This window comes from Stegodyphus dumicola, chromosome 1 (assembly GCF_044657685.1).
Source record: "Stegodyphus dumicola isolate Sdum_Otavi_A_Nest chromosome 1, ASM4465768v1".
NCBI lineage: Eukaryota > Metazoa > Arthropoda > Arachnida > Araneae > Eresidae > Stegodyphus > Stegodyphus dumicola.
In genome coordinates, this window is record NC_140768.1 from 275877868 (window position 1) to 275900815 (window position 22948).

The 22948-nt window shown below is 34.8% G+C and overlaps 1 protein-coding gene across 1 annotated transcript in view; it reads right to left on the reverse strand.

The window, feature by feature from the left end:
- The window catches only part of LOC118182383 (tyrosine kinase receptor Cad96Ca-like), a 97162-nt gene that overhangs the window by 58759 nt on the left and 15455 nt on the right, over window positions 1-22948 (reverse strand). The window contains exon 2 of the mRNA XM_085807209.1: window positions 6703-6783. Coding sequence (XP_085663335.1) covers window positions 6703-6783 — 81 coding nt within the window. The remainder of the gene's footprint in view (window positions 1-6702; window positions 6784-22948) is intronic.

Sequence of the window (22948 nt, forward strand, 5' to 3'; positions counted from 1 at the left end):
ATAATATATAAACTCAAAAGTCAGTAGCCAAAGCTTCCTTAATAGATATCTAAAACAAAATTTAAAAACTAAGAGACGATCTGCACAACTGCTGCAGGTTCGAAAAAAATGCAGTATGGTCAAAATGGCGTTTTATAACGTTTTGTGTGTTACCTTTGTTTATTACATTCTTCTCACTTAAATTATAAAATTCAGATCAACAGAAATATCAGAATATATTTAAGAGAGCATATCTTTAGACTTTCCGAAACAGAGTCTCGCGAGCTGGAGATTTTTTTTTTCTCTGTAGAGTGTTGCCATTGCTAGCTTTGAAATCTTTGATTCTCTTAATCAAAAACTCTTAAATACTTTACAAAATATGAAACAGATAATAAAACAAATTGCAGATTCCAAATTAGGGCTTCCAGATGCCCATACTCCGATGGAGACGTACGTTATTCAAAATTTGATGGCTTTAGGTACCGTTGTTTAATCACAATGCGAGAAACATACATACATTTATGCAGATTCTTCCTTATGTAATTTCTTTAAATATAAAACAGGGCTCTAATATTTGGTGGCAACAATTTAAAAATGATTCGCCGTTTATAGTGAATCAACGCAAAATGCCAAAATGAAATTAACAGCTCTTCTGGGCAAAACTGCACCTTTGGGCTAAAAAGCAGGAAAGGTGAAAAATGTGCACTGCCCTCCCCGGGACTTGAACCCTGAATATCTCCATATGCATCGAATATACTTCCAATTACACCACAAGAGCCTGCGGAAAGGATTGAGAATATATGAAAGAAATAAAGCAGATGACTATTTTGCACAACAAAATGTTAAACGTAAGCTAGATGGTCACTTATTAGACAAGAAACTTGGATCATGCTCACTGATCTACCGTTTGTACAAAGCGATCAAACATACAGGTATGCCCTGCTGTATCATTTCATACTGAAATTGGAAGAGCTTGGGTGTGGCTGCGTCAGATAGCGCATCTTACTTCGTACTATAATGATTAGTACATTTGTGAAGTTGCATAATTCTTACTGCATTTTAAACCCAAAACTTATTTATTACAATTACGAGAAGCTCTTCACAAATATGTATAATTCATGGATAACATAGAACAGTTACTGAAGTGAATTATAGTCCTCGTGACGTGAGGATCCCGATAACCGGGGTCTCTCTAGTTGAGAGTTAAGGAACATTCTTGTTCTCTCTAGTCGAGAGTTCAGGAGCATTCTGAGAGCATTCTTCAATCACATCTTCTGATTCGCTATATCTGGAACGATATCCGAGGAAAAACAAGATCATTGATTCGTCAGCCTTCCTGAAATCAAGAGACTTTGACGACGGACACAGAACAGATCGCTGAAATCTCTTGACACTAGTCGTGAAGTTATGTCTCTTGGTCTGTCAACCAGAACGAATTATTGCGTCTGCTATGTCAAAACCATGTCGTATGACACATCTTAAAAGCTTGGTGTGTGTGTGTGATTATGGCAAAGCCTCGAGGGCTATCTGCCTAAGAGGAGGGATGCCTTCGTGGAGGACTTTCTAAGGGAAACTGGCTCGTATACACGTTACACATGGGGAAAACCACGAAAACGCCCATGCAGCTAGCCCGTTCGCGGAATTCGAACCTCGGACTGAACTACCAGTGTTCAGCGATTTTACCGTTCGGCCGCTGGTGGGCTCTTAAAAGCTTGGAAACAGTGACTTGCGACCACACACACGATTTTCTCAACTCTATGTGGGCTGCCGCAAGCTAAACGCTTACATGGATACCGAGCTTTCGTCCAACTCAATAAAAGCATTACGTAGTCCTGTTTAAGGCAAAAAAAACCTGGCCATCAAAACATACAGACACATTTTTGCAGATGCCATGTTTTACATAAAACACAAGGTACGATACACAAGAGGATAGAAAATTTATTTTTACTGCAGGGCGGAAAAATTCTTCATACTAATTAATTATAATCAATAACAATAGGCCTAATTTTGCATTTTGAAAGACAAAATGCTGGGATCCAAAATGATAAATTTTATATTCTTGCAGTAATCATATAAATATCTTGAACAGGAGAGGTGAGTAAAATCCCTTTACTATTTACATTTTAAGCTAAAATCATTTTCATGAAAACAATAAAGAGTGCTATCATGATATTATGAGCAATAATTAGCTTATTAAAGTAAAATGTAATTAAAAAATCTGAAAGGTTTCAGATTTTAATGGTCGAACAGAAGGGTTTGTTAAGATTTTCTACGATCTCGCTGAGCTCGAAGTCTACCATTCTGCTATTATACTCACTCCTAGTAACGCTTTTTTTTTTAAATCTTTTCAGATTTATTATTTAAGCATCATTTCCTTCGCACTAACGCTATATACAATTCAACTGCAAAATTATAAAAATATTAAAAGCAGTATAAGAGTATACGTTTAGAATTCCCGATGCAGCGTTTAAGTGTTGGCATACATTTTTCTGTTTTTTCAGTTCATATCAATGTTCAATTTTTACTAAGATGGCTTTAGAAAACTTCTTTTGTCTTTTTGTTATTAACTTAAGTTAAATTTATTAATTAAATAACATATTCTTCGCACTTACCCACATAAAATTAATTTAACAGAAAAATCGCAAAACATTTCAAGCCAGCATATCTTTAGAATTTCCAACAATCTCGCGCGCTGAAGATATTTTTTTTTTTTTTTTTTTTTTTTTTTTGTAAAGTGTTGCCTTGCTCGCTCTCAAATAGTTGAGTTTGTTAATCAAAATTTCGTTAAATTTGTGCAAAATATGAAATATAAAATTCGAAATTCAAAATTCGGCCTTCCTGGTGCACATATTAGAGTGGAGGAATAGGTTATTCATAACGAGATAGCTCCATGTACCTTCGTTTCTTCACAATGAATGGAACATAAATGCATGTATGTAGATTCTTTATTATTTAATTTCTTTAAATAAAATACGGGGCGATAATATTTGGTGGCAACAGTTTGAAAAGTGATACAGCGTATTTTAAGTGCTTCGACGCAAAATGCGGTTTCGAGACTAATATCCCATTGGAGATTAATATCCCTTTTGGCGTAACAATCCTTTTCAAATATAACAAATAAATCTTTGGGGAATACTTATTTGTGCATATACATGATTCAAATAGTCGAAACTAAAACAACTTTTCATAGAAACTTGCAAAACTGATATTCGCCCTTTTCTATCAAAGTACAAAATTTCACCACGTAATTATAAAGTTTCTTTATGTGTTTTGGGTTTGTTACTTTTTATTAGTTTTGTGTTACTTAAATTAATTAACGGAAATACAAAGTTGTTTGTGCACAATAAGTAATTCAAACAGAAAATATATTTTCTTCCTGAACTACCAAAGGCGTAAAAAGTTTATAAATGCTGAGTCTTTTGCCACGTTTTTGGCTACTGAAAGAAAAATTTCGGACAGGTATAAAATATGCATACTGCATACAGAACTGCGTGTCTTGTTCCGGGAGATGCATTATGATATAACATTCAAGGCCAATTTGTCACGTTTGCACGTTATCAAGCCAAGAATTCTATCTCTAAACCACATCCAGTATCCACTACGATCATAACCTCAGTGTAAAAACAAGCAAAATACGGTAGGATTCAGACTATACTAATAAATGGTGTCACGACTGCCAAACGGAGGTTGAACGTAGGAAGATCTTAGTTGCTTAACTCCCAAAAACAACAGCGTCTCGTTTCCGTGTTTGGGGTCAGTAGGGTTGAGGTCAAGTTGAGCGCAAGGACACGTTTCTACAAGCGTTTCAAAGAGTGAGAATTCGGTGTTCACAGATTCCTTTAAAGAAACATACGTTAATATTTTTTTTTTTTTTGCATAAATTATAAGTGCTTAAATACCTTTAAAACAATCGAATATGGAATTTTAAGAGGCATCACACAAACTTTTGAACAACGCGAAGAAAGGCAGCAATAGATATGTATATAAGCATGTATATAAGCTTAGTTTCCTTCCAAAAACAACTTTCAATGAGGTAAAAACTAGTTAGGACCTGCATGAGACTTGTATTTTAGCTAAGACTATAAGGTATTACTCCCGCCTTCTTAGCGAGCCTTAGTGCAGTAAGGGTCTGCACGCTCAGCGCGTATTTGAGAGGTCCGCGGTTCGATTGCCGGCGAAGGCGTTGCTAATTTTTCCTCTTGCCTACTTCCAAAAAATCCTAATGTCTCTACAATGGCGCCCGAACTAAAAGGGTGTTGGATGATGATTCTCCTCACCTAAGATTTGGCGATTGGATCCCCTAAAAAGCCCAGTCGCCGTTTAAAAGGGGGAGTATAAAAGGTATTTATCCCGCCTTCGTGGTGTAGGGGTCTGCACACTCAGCTTGTAACTGAGAGCTTCGCGGTTCGATTCCCGGCGATTGGCGTTGCTAATTTTTCATCTTCCCTGCTTCCAAAACAATCCTAATGTCTCTACAAAACCATTTGTCCTACTTTTTAAAAATTGCATTTTTTTCGAGTCTGCAGCAATTTGCGTAGATCGTCTATTAGTTTTCAACTTTGATTTTGAAATCTCCTTAGGATGTTTTGAATTATTACTTTTGAGTATATATATATATGTGTGTGATAAAAGCAAATTTAGAAGTAATGACGAGCAAAAAATTTTGATGGCGTAGAAGTGTTGATCCATAATGAATAGGAAATTGGAGGCGAAGGCAGATTAAATATTAATTTTTTATTTCAGCAAACATGTTATAGCCACAAACAAGTTGGCACATTAAATGTGCCTATCCCAAGGAGTTTACATTTTTTGATAGATTTTCAGTAAGAAAAAAGTAGCAGACAGACTATAGTCACCTTAGGCCAAAGCATACAAAGCAAGTGCGTTATGTTCAGGGTGAAATCTTAGTTTTGAGACTGAGTTAGTTTTGGTTCTCATTGCATTTTGATTGGATAGTTAATACTGCTGTAAAATTATTATTGGCTGCTTGAGTTTTAGTTCCATTTACATCATCAGAACTATGTAAGAGTCATATGAAATAGATTAGTCTCGAAATGAAGCAGTGCAAATAGAGATTACTATTTTTAGAACACAGAAGGGAAATTAATTTACGTTGCTAATTTAACATTTTACATTTTCGTCATTTTTCTTACATATATATACAGTATATATACCGTGGAACTATTTACGTGGATAAGTCAAAGATAGATTTTTCCGTGAAATTTACAGAATTTTATTATATAAGACGTACAAAAATTTTAAATACAGCTTATTTTTCGTTTGCTTTCTAAAGTTAAATTATTAGCCCAAAGAGGCAGTAGCCCAGGAGGGCTATTTGCTTCTAAACGGCATTTTGCATTGTATCCCTATAAATGTCCCTTTGCACTTTTCAAATTGTCGCCACCAAATATTATCGCCCTGTATTTAAAGAAGTTAAATAATGAAGAATCTGCATGAATGTATATATATTTCTTGCATTGTGAAAAACGATGGGACTTAGAGCCACCAAATTTTGAATAACGTAATCCTCCACACGAATATGGGCACCTGGACGCCCGAATTTCGAATTTGTTTTATTATCTATTTCATATTTCGTAAAACTTTAACGTATTTTTGATTAACAAACTCAACGATTTCAAAGCGAGCAATGGAATCACTGTACGGAAAATAACATTTTTATCTCCAGTGCGAGAGACTATCTATCGGAAATTCTAAAGATATTCTTTTGTGATATTGTTTTTGAACTGAATTTTATGTGGTTTAAAATCTGAAAGCTCTCAGATTTAAATTTTTTCCCCATTCTGATTTCTAAAATAAAGTTTGTTTTTCGTTTGTTTGGTAATATAAAGTTTATACTCCTTTCGTTCATAAAATAAATTTTGTTAAATATGCCATTTTTTAGCCTAACATATTTTACATTTCGCGAAATTACATTGTTAAATGCAATAGTAACATTTATTTACATAATCTATTTACGTACATCTAAAATCCTACAAAAAATAAGACATCGTATTATGTAACCATCTGGATTGGCATAGGGTTTCGCTAAGAAAGCCCGAATTTCCCAAAACTAGCATGAGAAAGAGATATCTTGATTTTAATACCCAATCGCCCCTGATACTTGGATTACGCACTTTTAATATATTGCCTAAATTTCTTGGACATATTTCAAGATGCAGGTACATATACTTTCTTAACATATACTTTCTTTTGAAGAATTTTAACGTGTTTATAGGTCGAAGTTTAATTTCATAATAAACTTTTCGGGTGTATAAATTAATTTATAAGCGAGCTTATGAAGTAACTACAAAACACGAAGAAATTTACAATTAGGCTGCCTTTTATTTTAAGGAAATGTTCAGGGTGTTTCGAGAGAATTTATACAGGATTTCCTTCTTCAAGTAGAAGTATTTCCCGCGCGAATGAGTTTAATGCAAATAAAATTAATTACTACTTTAATAATTTAATAATTCTATATTGTTTCAGGCCCACCAGCGGCCGAGCGGTAAAATCGCTGAACACTGGTAGTTCGGTCAGAGGTTCGAATCCCACGAACGGGCTGGCTGCATGGGCGTTTTCGTGGTTTTTCCCATGTGTAACGTGTATACGAGCCAGTTTCCCTTAGAAAGTCCTCCACGAAGGCATCCCTCTCCTTAGGCAGATAGCCCTCGTGTGCTTTGCCGTATTCTCAATACACTACACCACTATATTGTTTTAACTTACCAACTGGTTCATCTTCTGGTATTAGCCATTCTCGTTTCATGTCAAAGACTGGAGGAGTATTCTGCCCCGGAAATGCCAAGCCTAAAATGAATAAAAAATTCGTAAATACTTAAATTTTTACACAAATTAATCATATCTATGTAATATGTAATAATACACAAATTTAAAAAAGGTTGTAAAGAAGAAAAAATTCATGCCATATTATGTTTAATATTTTCCTCCTTATTTCTGAGCCAAATGAAGGATAATTTTGTTTCCTTATGCAAACATGAGATGCATAAAACACTGGCAATAACGACATCTCCAGTGTAACGATAATTCGGGAATATGTACACTTCACTGTACCTGAATTCAAGTGGGAATGGGAAAGTACTCATATTGGACAAAATTGGAGAAAAGTGAATATTATTCTTCAATCTAATGAAGATTTTAATTTATCTACACTGACGTTCAAAATTATGAAACTTTTCTCATTTGGTCCATTATCTCCAAGACTAATAGACATATTTTCGTGAAATTTAATATAATATAAATTTACATAATAAAAAAGGTATATCATCTAAGTAGGTGCATAAGCATGATCGTGCGAAAGCTCATCGCAGCAGCAGGTCTAAAACAGAATTTGCAACACCGAACAATAAAGAAGGCTATCAGAGGGGGTATGATCACCTCTAACAATTATACAGCTTTCACAATAGGACTTCATAATGGAAATGAATCAGTTTATGAGTTCCTTTTGACTATCTCTCTCGTTCCAGCAGCAACATCGTTTTCAGTTCTGGCGTGTTTTGAGAGAAGGCAGGCGAGTTGCAACCAAGAACGTGTCAAATATAGAGTCTAGACGATCCATCCTATTAACATCCTCACTTTCCAGAGAAACATCCACCAGGTGGGCGAGCGCTGTCGTTTATAAAGAAGAAGAACTGAGGGCCACATTATACCTGAAATACTTCGAAGCAGTCTCAGAACCTTTGTCAAGGATATAAAAGTATGTAGGCACATACAACAAGACGACCTGCCCTAACCATCACAACTTCGCTGCCATAGTGGTCCTATTCTCGAATGTTAGAGGACAGGTAACGAGTACCTGGTCATTCCACATCAAATTACGTCGAGAACCAGTGGTTAGGCTGAATCGGGACTCGTCTGTAAAGAGAATGGTCCCCGAATGATAGCTCCGAAATCGATGCTCCATTCACTAAACTAAATGGGCTCTCTTGTGAGCAGAAGTGAGCGGAAAGCAGGCCATCTTTATAAATAAATGAGATCTTAGATCCTCATGATTGCCTTTTCAGGGATATACTAGGTGGTCCTCAGTTCATATTTATTGATAGAGCGCCTCGATGCAGAGCTTATCTAGTCGATGATTTTCTGAAAAGTGGGGATGTTAACCAGATGCATTGGCCAGCCACATCTTCAGAAGTAAACACTATAGAATACTTCTAGAACGTTTCCTGAGAGAGCAACTGCAAAATGCTTTTTCCCTTTCATAACTCTTCAGGACCTGAAAACAGCACTGCAGCAGGACTGGGAACGACTGCTAGAGGAACTCATAAATTGCCTTATTTTGAGTATGAAGTCATGTTGCGAGAGCTATATGACTGTTAAAGATTACTATTAGTTTCCCTTTTTGTTCGATCATGCAAGTTTTGTTTTTCCACGCGGATCAGCATTACGCAAGATCATGTGAGTGTATCATATGACTGTTCTATGATATATTTTTTGTATTACATCAACCTATATTCTAACAACTTTCATCAAATCTATCCATCAGTCTGGAGATAATGGACCAAATGGTGAAAGTTCTCTTAATTTTGAACAGCACTATTTTTTTATAATATGCTTTAAGATATTTAATATCTAGCACAAATTTAAACAAAAGCTGTGTATTTTGTTAAAGATCTGGTGCTGTAGTTAATTTCATGATTGTAAGCTATATATCCGTGTACAGGGCTATATTAGATAGAAATAATACGTAATGTGGTAAAAAAATGCTGCATAGCTAGTTCACTTAAATATAAAGCAAATAAATTAAAATTTTAAAATAATCGACACGCTTATTGATTGTATTCATATACAATTTTTTGTCGTTATCTCAGTAAATGCCAGAAGTATCTTCTTCTGCCCTACACACGAGAGTTTCTTTAATATTTAACACAAATACATAGGTGAAACATTAACAAAAATTTCGTAATAAGAGGAAAGAAATAATATACTTTATAATGGTAGATTTTACACGAATTTGATTAATATGCATTGCTGAACTGTTTTATCCAATTAAGCTTTAAAAGTTTTTGGGCACTTACGAATAAGCCGTTTGTTTTAACTATTAATTAAGTTTTGACTATTGGATTTATCAAGGGGAAAACAAAAAGGAAAAAAAATTAAATGGCTATGAATGATGGCAGATAATTAGGAGAAGGGAGATAATTAGGAGAAAAGACAGACAGAATCAAATTGGGATATTAGTAAGGAAAGAGGAATGGAAGACACTTAGGAAATTTTATTTTCCTTCAAAATCCGGAAGTAGTTGGGCAAAATCGACTCTCACCAATAAGGTATCCAAGCCACATACCAGCGACAGGCGCAGTTGTGGTGTACCTGCGTTCCTAACTGCGATAAAGCTTGTGGACATGTTTTAATGTTACGGTCAGACAAGTGAGGAAAGTCACAACAGACAAGATATTAAAAGTGCTAGACATGTATCAAAATATCCAATCCAGATTATGAGAGCAGTTAAAAAGAAAACAGTATCATATCACCTAAGATAAAAGCTTCCACGAGCCACCATCCGTATAAAAGAACTCTTCTGATGACTTTAACAAGGAACACAAAGGCATACGTAAGTACAACAGGTTGCTTGCTAGTTTGCTGCATATACTGAGACACATATAACGAGATTTACTTCGCGTATTAAGAAGCAGCACCAAAAAGCCAAAAACATACAGAGTCTCTGTGTTCTTTCTGGAAGCATACAACGTGAACTCTACGTAGAAAGCGAAGTAGCAAAGACTCGCTATGTCTTTGAAGAATAGATACTGAAGAAGCCGGTTTTAAATAACCTCTTTATTTGAACTAAAATAAACGGATGCACGCAGTTGGTGCTCACAATTTACCACCACTTGTGGCTGACTTAACTTTAACAGAAAATAAAAATGTAACGAATCACAATAAATTTAAATGACTAACGAGAGGCTCCTTAGCTTTATTGGTCTAAGGAGGCTTTGTCCCTGAAGGACTATTGTTTTCGTTTTGCGATTTTGCGTTGAATTACTATAAATATCCGTTTCACTTTTCAAACTGTTGCCACCAAATGTTAGAGTCTTGCATTATATTCGAAGAAATTAAGTAATGAAAAATCTGCATAAATATATGTATATTTCACTCATTGTGATAAAACAACAATACATAGAGCCATTGAATTTTGAATGACCTAATCCTCCTACGAATATGGGCATGTGGAAGACCAAATTTGAAATTTGGAATTTGTTTTATTATCGATTTCATATTTTGTAAAACTTTAACGAATTTTTGAGTAACAAACTCAACAATTTCAAAGCAAGCAACGGTAACACTCTACGGCGGGGGGGGGGGGGGGGGGGGACACCTTTTTATCTCCAGTGGGCGGAAATGTGTGTCGGAAATTCTAAAGATAGGCTCATTTTAAAATTATTTCGCGACAATGCTATTCAACTGAATTTTGTGGTTTAAATGCGAAGAACATGATATTTAATAAATAAAGGGTAACACACAAAACGTTAAAAAAAACGCCCCTTTAAATGTAATTTAAAATCTGAAACTTTTCAGTTTTTTTTTTTTTTTTTTTTTCTTAACTGCTGAATCGGCTGCACACAGCAAAGCCTAGCCTTTAAATATCAGCATAAAATGAAAGCTGTATAACACCACCAACTAGAGAGCTAATTTCAAACATTCAGTATAAACTCCGGAACTAACTCCACTACTACTACTTTTCGAACTCTTGAAAAGCAGTTTAAACACTGCTTCTGAAACGCGGTTTAGATTAAAATACTACGTCATTTAAAATTTACACTCCGGCAAGAAATTGAAATCGGGAGGGAAAGGATTGTAAAACTAAAAATAATTGGTTAGAATAAAATAAGGGCTTTACAAACACATCTACCTAGGCTGTTCGCCCAGTTTTTAGGCAATTTTCATTGTATTTACAGAAATATTTTACCTAAACTATTTTCGTTCAAAATGTTCCATTTGATAACCCTTATTTTTCATTATCTTTCTACACTATAATTTTGAAGAAAATACAGTCTTTTCTAGTAGCGAAAGAGCTATTTAATCCCATTCTCCTTGAAAAGCTTTGGAAAGTCAAAGGAGGGTTGCAGGTCGACGGCTGGACAATCTCCTTTAAAAGTCCAAAAGCGCAAAATTCCGTGGATGATACACCAGGAGATTTAGCAGGGATATAAATAAAGGGTAGTATGGCCTTGATAAACGTTTCTTGTTCCATTTTTTACAGGAAATTAGATTTTGACGTGCGGCTACTTGCTTTGTCTTGATGCAGTTCTACTGATTGATGGCACTGTGGCTAAATAGAGGTATTTCATATTTAACAGTTGGGTATAAAATATGCTCCTGATAATATGTGGAGTTTTCTTCACTATCTTTAACTTTTATTTGTCGTTAACTCAAAAATTAATAACAATCATAAATCCCTCTGAAAACTTCCTTTAGATTCTTTGAACCATGTTCGAAGATTTTTTCCTTCTCTTTGATGATAATAAATGAATCTCTTTTTATTGCGGTCATTTAAATATACCCAAGATTCATCTATTGTGATAACAATTTTCCATTTTTGTCCAAATAATTGTTTCGCACACAGAATTCTGCAGCGCGTTCTGCTTTCGGTGATATGTCGTGGAGAAAGACGATGCTCATAAGATCCTTCCACCTTTTTAAGCTTCAAATCAACATTAATCACTTTGTTTGCAGTTGACACTGAGCATTTTAGTGATTACGCAACTGTACTTTGATTTCGAAGATTTTCTTTAAAGATTAAAGTTCTTCCCTTTGCAACATTCGAAACATTCCGTTTTCCCCTTGGATACGTATTTTGAACACTTTTTCTTCTTGAATTATTAAATTCAAGGTGAGTATCCAACCAATCAGTAAGAAGTCAGTTTCAAAAATATGGTTGAAGTTAAAAACAATTTTTCTAAGCAGGCGATTTTTTTATAGCAAAGCAAAATCGTCTAAAAATGTGGGAACAGTCTCTGTATACCCATATTTTTATTTCTTCCTTTTTCTTTCTTTTTTTTTCTCTGAATAAATAAATGAAAGCATCCAGAAGAAAACGATAAGGTTGAACCGTCCCATTGTACATTACTTTCGATGGTTCAACGATTTCTTAGATAGCAAACAATCAAGAAAGTTTGAAATATGATGTATCAATTCAAGCATCTCGGATGGGAATAGTTGCAATGCGATATTATCTGTAAATTTTTATGAAACAACGTGACCATACCTGGAAGAAACTTAAGGAACTAAACTTTTCTTTTTGGCACCTTTATCAGGACGATGCATGATCAAGCGTGGTAAACACTGCGATACGGTAGCTGTCTAAAATTAACATTGAACAGCTCATATAGCTTAAATTAGACATCTTCTAACACTTGTTCCCCCTTTCCTCCGATACAACTGAAGTTAGATACAAAAGAAAGGCACTTTCCTAATTTTCAGTTCTTTGTGAAAATATGGATTGTTTTTAGTTGATTATGGCAAAGCACTCGAGGGTTATCTGCTTAAAGAGAGGTATGCCTTCCTGGAAGATTTTCTAAGGGATTTTGGTTCATATCCAAATTACAGATGGGGATAATCACGAAAACCAACCAACCACCATGCAACCAGCCTATTCACCTGAAATCAAACCCAGGTCAAACTATCGGTATTCGTCGACTTTACCTCTCAGCTGCTTGTGGGCCCATGAAAATGTGGAAGTAGTTCTTAAAACATTATCCTATAACTCCGGATTTCGGATAACACCTATCTGGAAAAACATGGCGAATTACCGCTGGGGTTGGCGAGGAAGATGAACGGCCTTTTTTCATCCATTCAGAATTAAGCCGAATATATAAAATACATTATCCTGTTATAAAATGTGGTTATTTTGCCAAAAGCTGAGTATATTTTTTCTCATAATTCGACAAAATTCTGACTTATATTCTACAAATATTGTAAATTATCATGCTTTCCTTTTAATTTCCACTGTTAAGTTATTTCATTATGTGAACGTTATTGATCTCCAGATATACTTAATCTTTTAATTAAATTTTGCATAATCTTTAGAAGAATGTGCAAATAGATGCATACATGCAATTATTCAGGTACTCACTTTTAAAAATCAAACATACAAATATTTTTAAACAAGAGTTTCCTGTTCGTTATACATTAAGTTAGTTTATTTGCAAAGAGCAACATTTGTTAACCAGCATACGTTGTTTGCAAATGAAAACGTTAATGCAAACATTTTTAGTATGTTTTGTATAAATTCTTACGTTCTTACGTGTATTCTTACGTTCTACGGGTTCGCGGATTTGGAGTGATTGACGACAACACTTGATGAAGAATCAAAACACAATTTATTCGCCAGCATTACACATGGAAGTACCAAAGACACGTTTATAGTCTTCGAAAAACTACATTAAACACGCTGAAACAATCAACAATGCAGCCTTCAAGCTACAAGTCAGTTTCACTTGTAAAGCGCTACAGTACAGCTCCCGACTCGGTCGATCGCTCTCAAGCTAACATGTGAACTCATGACACCACTACTGAAATCAACATACTCAAGATACTCTCTCGCTCCGCGAACAGGCATGGTATATATAACTTATGGCATGCAATTGAGAACACTCTAGGAAAAACCGGTAAGAATTCGTTCTAGAATATTCTGCGACATTTCGCCAGTTTTCTCGCCAAATGTCAATGGGTGATATCGGTTAAATCTGGCAACTCTGCCTTTCCGTGCCATTTTCTGGCAACCTTAAACCCGCTCCGCGGGGAAGCTATCTTACCGCAGCTGGATTTTTCGTAAGTATGCGTTTTTCTATAATGTGTATCTATACTGTTTGTATAATGTATCTTCTAGACTGTTTGTTAGTCCCGATATTTTTTACTCTGTAGATTTGTAACGGAAAAAAAAAAAAAAAAAAAAACCTCTTGAGTAACATTAAACTTTTAACATTAAATATTGTCTGCTAGAATCTGGTGATGGATAATATTTTTTGTATAAAACCTTGGAGTAATATAATATCTAGGTACTTCTTGATTATCCGCATCCCCACGAAATTTGTCAACTAATTCACAACTTCTCAGTTTTCGAAAACATATTTGCTAAGCAAGCTTTACGGTTCACATGAATTGTTGTGTTCACAAATAATGATGGTAATAGTAATGATAATAAAAAGAAGAGAAAGAAAAATCAGAAAAGGTTCAGATTTTAATGATAGTCCAAAAAGATCTGTTAAGTGTTTTTTTTTTTTTTTTTTTTTTTTTTTCGCTCTCGCTGGGATCGCAGTTTACCAATCTGCTTTTGAACTTCTTTTTCCCTTTTTAGTTCTTCATACGTATGCCATATACAATTCAATAGAAAAATTACAAAAACTATAAAAGTAGCATAGCAGCATATGTTTAGAATTTCCGATGCAGTGTTAAATGTTGATGTTTTCTTCTCTTTATCATTAACGTTTCATGCGTTGAATTTATTTATAAACTATCATGTTCTTCGCATTTAATGCCAAATAAAATTCAATTCAACAGCAAAATCACAAAATATTTAAAAACAGCATACCTTTAGAATTTCTGCTACACAGTCTCACTAACTGCAGTTAAAAAATTTTTTAATTCCTACATTGATGCCACTGCTCTCCTTCAGATCACTGAATTTGTTAATCAGAAATTAATTAAAGTTTTACAAAATATAAAATTCAAAATTCAAAATTCAGTTTTCCAGGTGCTCATGTTCGAGTGGAGGACTACGTTATTCAAAATTTGATGGCCCTAGGTACCGTGGTTGTTTTTCACAATGTGAGAAACATACATTTATGCAGAGTCTTCATTATTTAATTCCTTTGAAAATAATATAAGGCGATAATATTTGGAGGCAACAATTTGAAAAAGGATACAGCCGTTTAGTGGATAACGCAAAATCCCGTTTGGAGACTAATAATCCAAAAGCATTTTATACGGCTTAAAAGAAATTATAAGAGGAAAAACAGATATATATGGACGATAACTGATAAACACTGTGCATTCAAATAAATACATGTATGGTGAGTGGATTGGCTATTATCACGTATAAACTCGAAAATAAGATCAAAATTGGACAGCTCTCCAGAATATTGAAAACGGAAGTGTTGATAATGAAAAAGTGCACCTACCTATATTAAATAATCCGTAAACTTTTTCTTAATTCAATCTTTCTACAGAATCTTAAAACATCCCTGAACTTCTTAAGTTAAATCTCTCGCTCTAGCTAAATTTAAATTAAATATTTATTTGTCTTTGGAGTTTAGTTTTAATATATACTATTTTTTCTTTTTTTTTTTTTTTTTTTTTTTTAATAACGATTGAGTCCTACTATTGCTAAAAATTTTACTTGTAGGTCCATTTTTTTTTTTTCCAACCAATGCACCTTCTTCAACAATAAAAATACTTTTCTTTTGCAGTTTCTTACGTCACCGAGATAACCTTCCACAGTTATTGCTGCAAGAGGCTCTTTTGAGGGGAGTCGAACGAATTCTTCGGGGGATTTTCTAGGCTAGAGTGCTATATCGTAGATCTCTTTCGCTGGTGAAATACGTACAAACAATAAGGTCATGACCCACGATTTCGCCCGTATTCTTTCTCCCCCAGTCCCCGTCTACGCACACACTTTCGTAATGAACCGTAAATTCTGTTTGCCAAAGGTGGAATGCCTAGGTTAAGGTTGAAGTTAACAACAGGAGGATGGCTGAATAATTCTTTACGTATTAGTATTGTAATTGGCTGAATGCAGCTATGAGCCATCTGCGCGATTCGAATAAAAAAATGTGAGAACCCGGATGTACTAAAAATGAATGCAACGGGCATTGATGGCTTGTTGAAAAAGTGTTGCGTACGTTTTATCTAAGAATATTTTTAAATGAATCTAAGCAAAACACAAAACGCATAACACTTTTTTGAAGGTTTTATAAGTTTGAAATTAGTAAAGCTATAAACCAAAACAACTGGGAAAGAGTCAACGACAGGATTTCTCAAACTTTCCTAAATTTGTACTATATGAATAAGAGTAAGAAATAGATGTATCATCATGTTACAATACATATAGCAAAAAGTCATTTTACATTCATTTAAATCTTCATCTGTGTAAAAACTGTACCATTAAAAATAATGTAATGTACCATAGTTTGAGAAATTCTGGTCACCATAATTTGAAATGCGCTACAGCCAACATCTATTGCTGAAATCCAAGGTAACGAATGCAGATAAAAATTCAGCTTCGAAACCAGATGTTTGGGAAATTATCTCGGAAACTGTAAGATGCGGTACAAGACGGAAACTATATTCTCTTCAGTTCTCATTTGAAACACTATTTTATAATTTCATATTTGGGTTAGAGATCGGAAATATAACAGCACTCAAAAAAACGCAGATATAAACAGATAAATAAACTTTCTGACACAAACAACTTGATCAATGATAGAGTCATGGCGCTAGTTCAAAACCATTCCTTCCAAGGAACAAGAAGCTCACCAATTTAGACAATTTCCTGTAATCTGGGCCTTCCTAAGAAATCAGAGACAGATATGCGAGGAGCATAAGGACAGATGCCGTATTAAAACGAGGATTGAAAAGATTCCCATTAAACTAACCTGAAAGACTCTTAGACTACGAACATACGCAGTGCATATAAATGTTTTTATAACCAATAAGTTAGGAAACTCCAAAACAAACTGGTGGTGTTTTTACCAATCCTTGACATTTTTTACGGTGTTTCGTGATTTTGAACGGATTAAAATTATTCGCATAAATTACGAGAAAATACATACTGGATAACAAAATACATATTGCAGTTGAATAACGAAATGCTGCCTTGAAATTTATTAGATTCGTTACGCGAAGCATCGGAGTAACGGATTTCCTTCGTCAAATCAACCCTGTTGTTGTTAACGTGACTTCTTCATTTGTCCATCAGAACAAGCCCACGAAATTCATCGTGACAAGATTGTGCTTGTCGTTGGCAAGATCCTTGACCACCATACAAATGACATTACGACTTTGTTAATTTAACCCTATGGTTTAATTTGACGAAGGAAATACTAATACATAAATTAGAGACAAACTGTAGTTCACATAATTATCTTTGGCTTCTGCTTGAAAACGGGTGAAATATTTATCGAAAACGTGCAATACTGTGTGGAAACGAAAAATTTAAAACTCGAGCATTAGTTTATTCAAACTGAAGAATAAACAGCAAAATTTAGATTGCAAGCTGCTCGAACGGTATAGCGGTTAGGGGAATCTAAATGCGATACCGAAGGGTCCGATTCGAATCCCGGAGAAAGCATGGATGTAATTGCCTGTCCCTTCATAGGAGACAAAGGTGGCCCACCCATTAGGTGCCTCCATAATAAAGAGACCACCACATCTCGCCTGAGGAATGGCCGATGATGCCGGCATAGGCAAATGCCCGCCATTGGAAAAAAAAAAAAAAAATTAGATTGCATATTATATCTAAAGAACGATACAGACCGGAAACCATAATTTTTTTTCCCATCCAAAAACTGGAAGAATGCTAAATTCATGGGAAAATAAACAAAGCTTAAGTTCTAATTCAGAAGTCAAACAACAAAAATCAGCGTTATATTTACAAAATTTTCACAGGACTAGTTTCGATGGTTTTACCGAACCACCATCCTCAGCTGCAAAACCGCAAATGAACAAGATAGGAAATAATGATTAGATAAGATAAGAAATTCGGTAAAACCATCGAAACTAGTCCTGTGAAAATTTTGTAAATATAACGCTGATTTTTGTTGTTTGACTTCTGAATTAGTATTTATTCGGCGTGTTATTGTGTCTTAAAGCTTAAGTTATAAGGATCTTAAGTTTTGCTGACGTTTATTTTATTTTAAAACTTCACTGTCCTCTCTTATTTTCCACTTCCGGATAGAATAAACGCGTTAGTTTTATGTATGCAAATTGTACTTGGTATTTAAGTTATGGCTTTTCGCTAAGAAGGGTTAGAGAGAGAGAGAAAGAGAGTGAGACTTCTCGCCATTTTACTTCACGAGCGCTTTCAGTCAGTTACTGTCCGCCTTTAAGGCCAGATGTTTAGTTCTCTTGGATATTGAAAACGTATTTTAGTTTTCCCCGCATTCTGCATACTACATATGTAAAGATCTAAAAGGCCAATCTTAGTGTTACAGCCTTTGTAACACTTAAGTATTTTGAGTATAGCTCTTATTTAAATTTAGCAAGTTTGTAGTTCTTATTTTTACGTTCAGAACACAAGTACTGGTCTCTGTAACCCGAAGTGCGGGAACGGCTATATATGAAGAATAAAGGGTAATGAAACCCTTCCTTTCCTTGTCATCTCTTCTACAGTAACTTAGGACATAGTTTTCAGTAAACTCACTGTTCTACTTACGATACCTATATGTTTGCCAAACGGATAAGAAGAAATAGTGGATAAGAAGAAATAGTGATAGTGGCGCCCGAACAGGGACTGCTAGGTTTCCGAACAGGGACTAATAAACGTTAGTAAAACTTAAGACTCTTATAAAATAATTTGCGAAAGACCGTCTTAGTAACTTATAGTACAGTAGTTAACCTCGAACCGGCATTTTTCATTACGTATAAATTCACATTTACGCAATTTTACTAACCAATCAGCCTTCTTTTGGAATTTACTATAATTTTGAATCTGTTAAAAATGACACAAATATTTAACTTTTTAATTATTTTCCAAATTACAATTAAAATAGCTTAACCGAAAAATTAGAAAACCGTTTTGAAATCTAGGCTAGTTTTTAAAAAAATTGGTCAGTGGTTTAAATTTAAAGCAAAGCACTTGAGGGCTATCTATCTAAGAACAGAAATGCCTGCATGAAGAACTTTTTAAAGAGATCTTTCACATGGTGAATACCCCAAAAAATCCATTCACTCAGTACTTTCGCCGGAAATCTACCATGCTCAAACTACTAGAATTCAGCAGTTTTACCCAGTCACACATTTGTGGTAATTCCAAGGCGATTCGGATTGAACTACTCATTATGATATAACATAAGAGTTCTCAGAAAAAAAAGTAAGTAAAAAGAAAGGAATTTAAAAGGGGAAAAAAAAGAGAAACATAGGGGAAAAAGGGGGGAAACCCCTTTTAAGCTAATTTTTCTTTAAAAGTGCTCCATAAAATCTTCAGTAATCGAATTTATAACTACAAAAATTAATTAATCGTTACTTTAAGGTTATATTGACATTCATTTCATTGACATTTGTTAGCGATAATTTGAAAACAAAAAGTAATAATAACGACCTATGTTATGTTAGAAGATAATACCGTTGCAATTAGTAAAAATCAACTGTTTAAATTTTTATTCAATGCTTAAGCATTAGAATGAGCGCTTGTCTTAAAAAGGAGAGTTAAATATATACGCTTTAAGAATTACTGACATTTTTAATATACAGAGGAGGAAAATAAGACAATTCAAGAGAATGTTTGTCTTTCAAAAAGTATTCGAAATATTTGCATAACGTTATAAGGTAGTATTTCTACCGCCTTTTTAGCATGCCTTCGTAGCTTAGAGGTCTGCCCGCTGGGCGCGTATTCCAGAGGTCCGTGGTTCGATTCCCGGCGGAGAGCGTTGCTCATTTTTCATATCTCCTGCTTCACATAAAAATACCTAATGTCTCTACAATGGCGCCCGAACTGAAAGGGTGATGGATGATGATTCTCCACATCCAGGATTTGGCGATTGGGTCCCCTAAAAGCTCAAGTTGCCCTTTAAAAGGGGGAGTATATAAAGTATTTCTCCCGCTTTCTTAGCATGCCTTCGTAATGTAGTGGTCTGCCAGCTGGGCGAGTATTCCAGAGGTCCGTGGTTCGATTCCCGGCGAGAGCGTTGCTCATTTTTCATATCTACTGCTTCCCATAAAAATACCTGATGTCTCTACGACGTACTTGAAATTAACAATAATTGAATTAGGCTGTTCGAGGGCCTTAGAGTATTCTGTATGAAAAATATCCAGAAATTTACGAAAGGACATTTTCCGGGATAGCATTGTAATTAATGTTGTGCAAATGGAATTAAATCTTGTTTCGACCATTCGAAGCCATGCGCAATTTTAAGTGAAATGTATTTAAGCAAAGAAGTATGGATTTCTTTGATATGAAACAGATCCATGTCTTTCTTCAAACCACCTTATTTATCATGTTCCCATTATTCATGGTGACTTTCTCATCCAATTACTTATGAAGAAGGCTCTACGAAATCAAATGTTTTCAAATAGCTCAACCTATCCGAAACGACACGATGGCCAGATAACAGATAGCAAATCAGACTTTCTATAATGTTTCTAGGAATGCCAAAATAAAAAAAAATAAAAAAAATAAAAAAAAGTGTTAAAATATGTATCCGGACGGATGCTACTTCGAAGATTACTAAGTAATAATGTTTCTATATTAGAAGCGGAACTGTCCTGTAAGCATTTTTCACGAACTGTTTCAGTAGAGGAAGATTGGTGCAAAAGAAGCTAATCAATTAACTTTGATTTAAAAAAAAAAAAAAAAAAAAAGATAACTGCAACTATCGCAGGCTGCATAATAGGATTTCCAAGTCTCTTTCCAAGATTAACATCAAAGAAAGTTTCCTCAGCATCCTCGAAGTGATCGAAAGCCTTAGCTCAGATTTTTTTGAAGACATAAAATTATATCATTTTACACATAAAGTGTATTCCCTTCTTTTTCAAGTTAAGAGTTCGACTTTTTAAGGTGTATTCTTCTTTTTAATCTGCGTTTTCTTCATATGAAAGCTTTCTTCTAATTGAAGAACATTCTTTTTGTTTAGCTCTCGTTTATTAGCACTCTTGTTTTTCATATCAGAAGTTGAAATAATGAAACATTTTAGGTATCTAAAATCAATGCAAAATGTCGGAAAAGTAATTGAGCAAAAGTAAGAGTTCATTCTTGCGCTAGCAGTGATAGCTTTGGTTTCATTAACTAAATAACAGTAAAATATGCGAGCGCTATCTTTCTTAGAAGGAATGCTTTCGAACAGAAATTATTTGGAAAAGCTGGATAGTTTTGACATTACACATAAGGAAAACTACACATAACCAACATAATCGTTATGTAATCGAGTAAGTGGTGGCCATTTTATTGTGGAGGCACCTAATAAGCGGTCATCGGTGCCTCTTATGAAGGGACGAACAGTTACAACCATGCTTCCTTTGGGATTCGAACCCAGGCCCTTCGGTACCGCAGTAGACTCTCCTAACCACTGTACCGTCTGAGCGGCTACATCAAGTTTTCTGAAGCAGGATTCATGATACGGCTGTGCGATCCCTAAAAGCAATGCGGACAATGTCTGTCGTCTCGGCCATTGGCGAGTTAGGCTGATGAGATTCCACAAGTCGGTCTGTGTGGCTCTTTTTGATCCATCCATTGTAAATTCCCATAGCACTCAGCGAATTTCGAATAACGCTAACAGCAATTATCGTAACGCGAATAGCAATTGCGCGCTGGGATAGTCCTCAGATTATGATTGGTTACGATACTCTAGCAATCGCAGATTACGATCCACTGACACATAACTCGTATAAATTCTTTCAACTTACGGGAAGCATAACACCACCTCCAACAATATGCACATGCAATTTCCGAATGGAAATTCGGAATTGTTTAATACTCTTGCCTATAATACACACACATGAATGCACACACATTGCCTAATAATAATATACATATATTTTCATATCGCGGAATACTCTACCGTCCATGCAAATATTAATTTTCTTGTGCGCTTCCTTCATGGTGTAGCTATTTTAATGGCCTTCGTAATGTAATTAATTCCACCAGAAATACTATATTTAGTACCCATATAATGTAAAAGAGCGGAGTTTTGATAATTGTAACCGAAAACATCATTGTCAAAATTATCAAGGTTTGATGTCTAAACTTGTGCCCATAAACTCATCTAAATAAGTGAATTTTCTTCTGCTCTTGCTACGATTATTACTTCAAAATATACAATACAAAGTATATCACTTGAATCTTCGTGATGATCTGAATATTGTAGAATTTACTGATAGGATTTTAGATGAGCTTTAATGACAATGTTTATCGATATTTTCTTTAACGACAATAAAATATTCAAACACTGATCGACAACTATATCCTAAAAAATTCCCTCTAAATACAAATATATTATGTCTGGTGAAAGAAAAATATAATACTACAGGCTTTAACTGATGAAAGAATACCTGCATATCTCCCTGTCAAATAAAACATAAACCTCATTAAATTAAGGCTATGAGTTCGAAGGGAAATCTCCTTTCATATATAAGGCTAACTCTACCTCCTTGAAACTGAAGGGTAATAGAGTAAAATAAATGTTACAATTGGACTCATTGAGTTGTGTGAAATTTATAAGAAATAGCTAACAAACTGCAGGGTATTCAAAATAGCTTTTAAAGGCAGAATAGTGTCATATAAATATAATAATGAACTACAATATATTAATAAAATACTGCTGTAAAATACAGTAAACTCACGATTACCCGATATACCTTTGCTTTACTACACCGGCAAAGCAGCTGGTCCAGTTGGAGATGGTGCTTATCAGCCTGCTTAAACCCTGCCACTAATTCTACATTTGTTAGCTGATATATCAATATCTTGAAAAAATATGCATATTTTGCATTTTTCAAGTTTATGACATTTCTTTTTACTGCCTTTAGCTATAGCAGGATGCCATCTAGTTATTTATCGGATATTCCAAGAGCTATTTAGAAATTGCTGTTCATATTATTACTATAGTCTATTTCATCCAAGATGGCCCCACTAGTAGCCGCTGTACAGTGGGAGTTCGAAATGAGTTCAGTCTCTGACAGACGAGTTGGCTGTATATGGTCGGTTTTCGTGGGGAGCCAGTTTCCCTTAGAAAGTCCTGCATGAAAGCATTTTTCCCCTTATAAGCCTTTGCTTGCTTTGCCATATCCGAATCTAAATCATTTT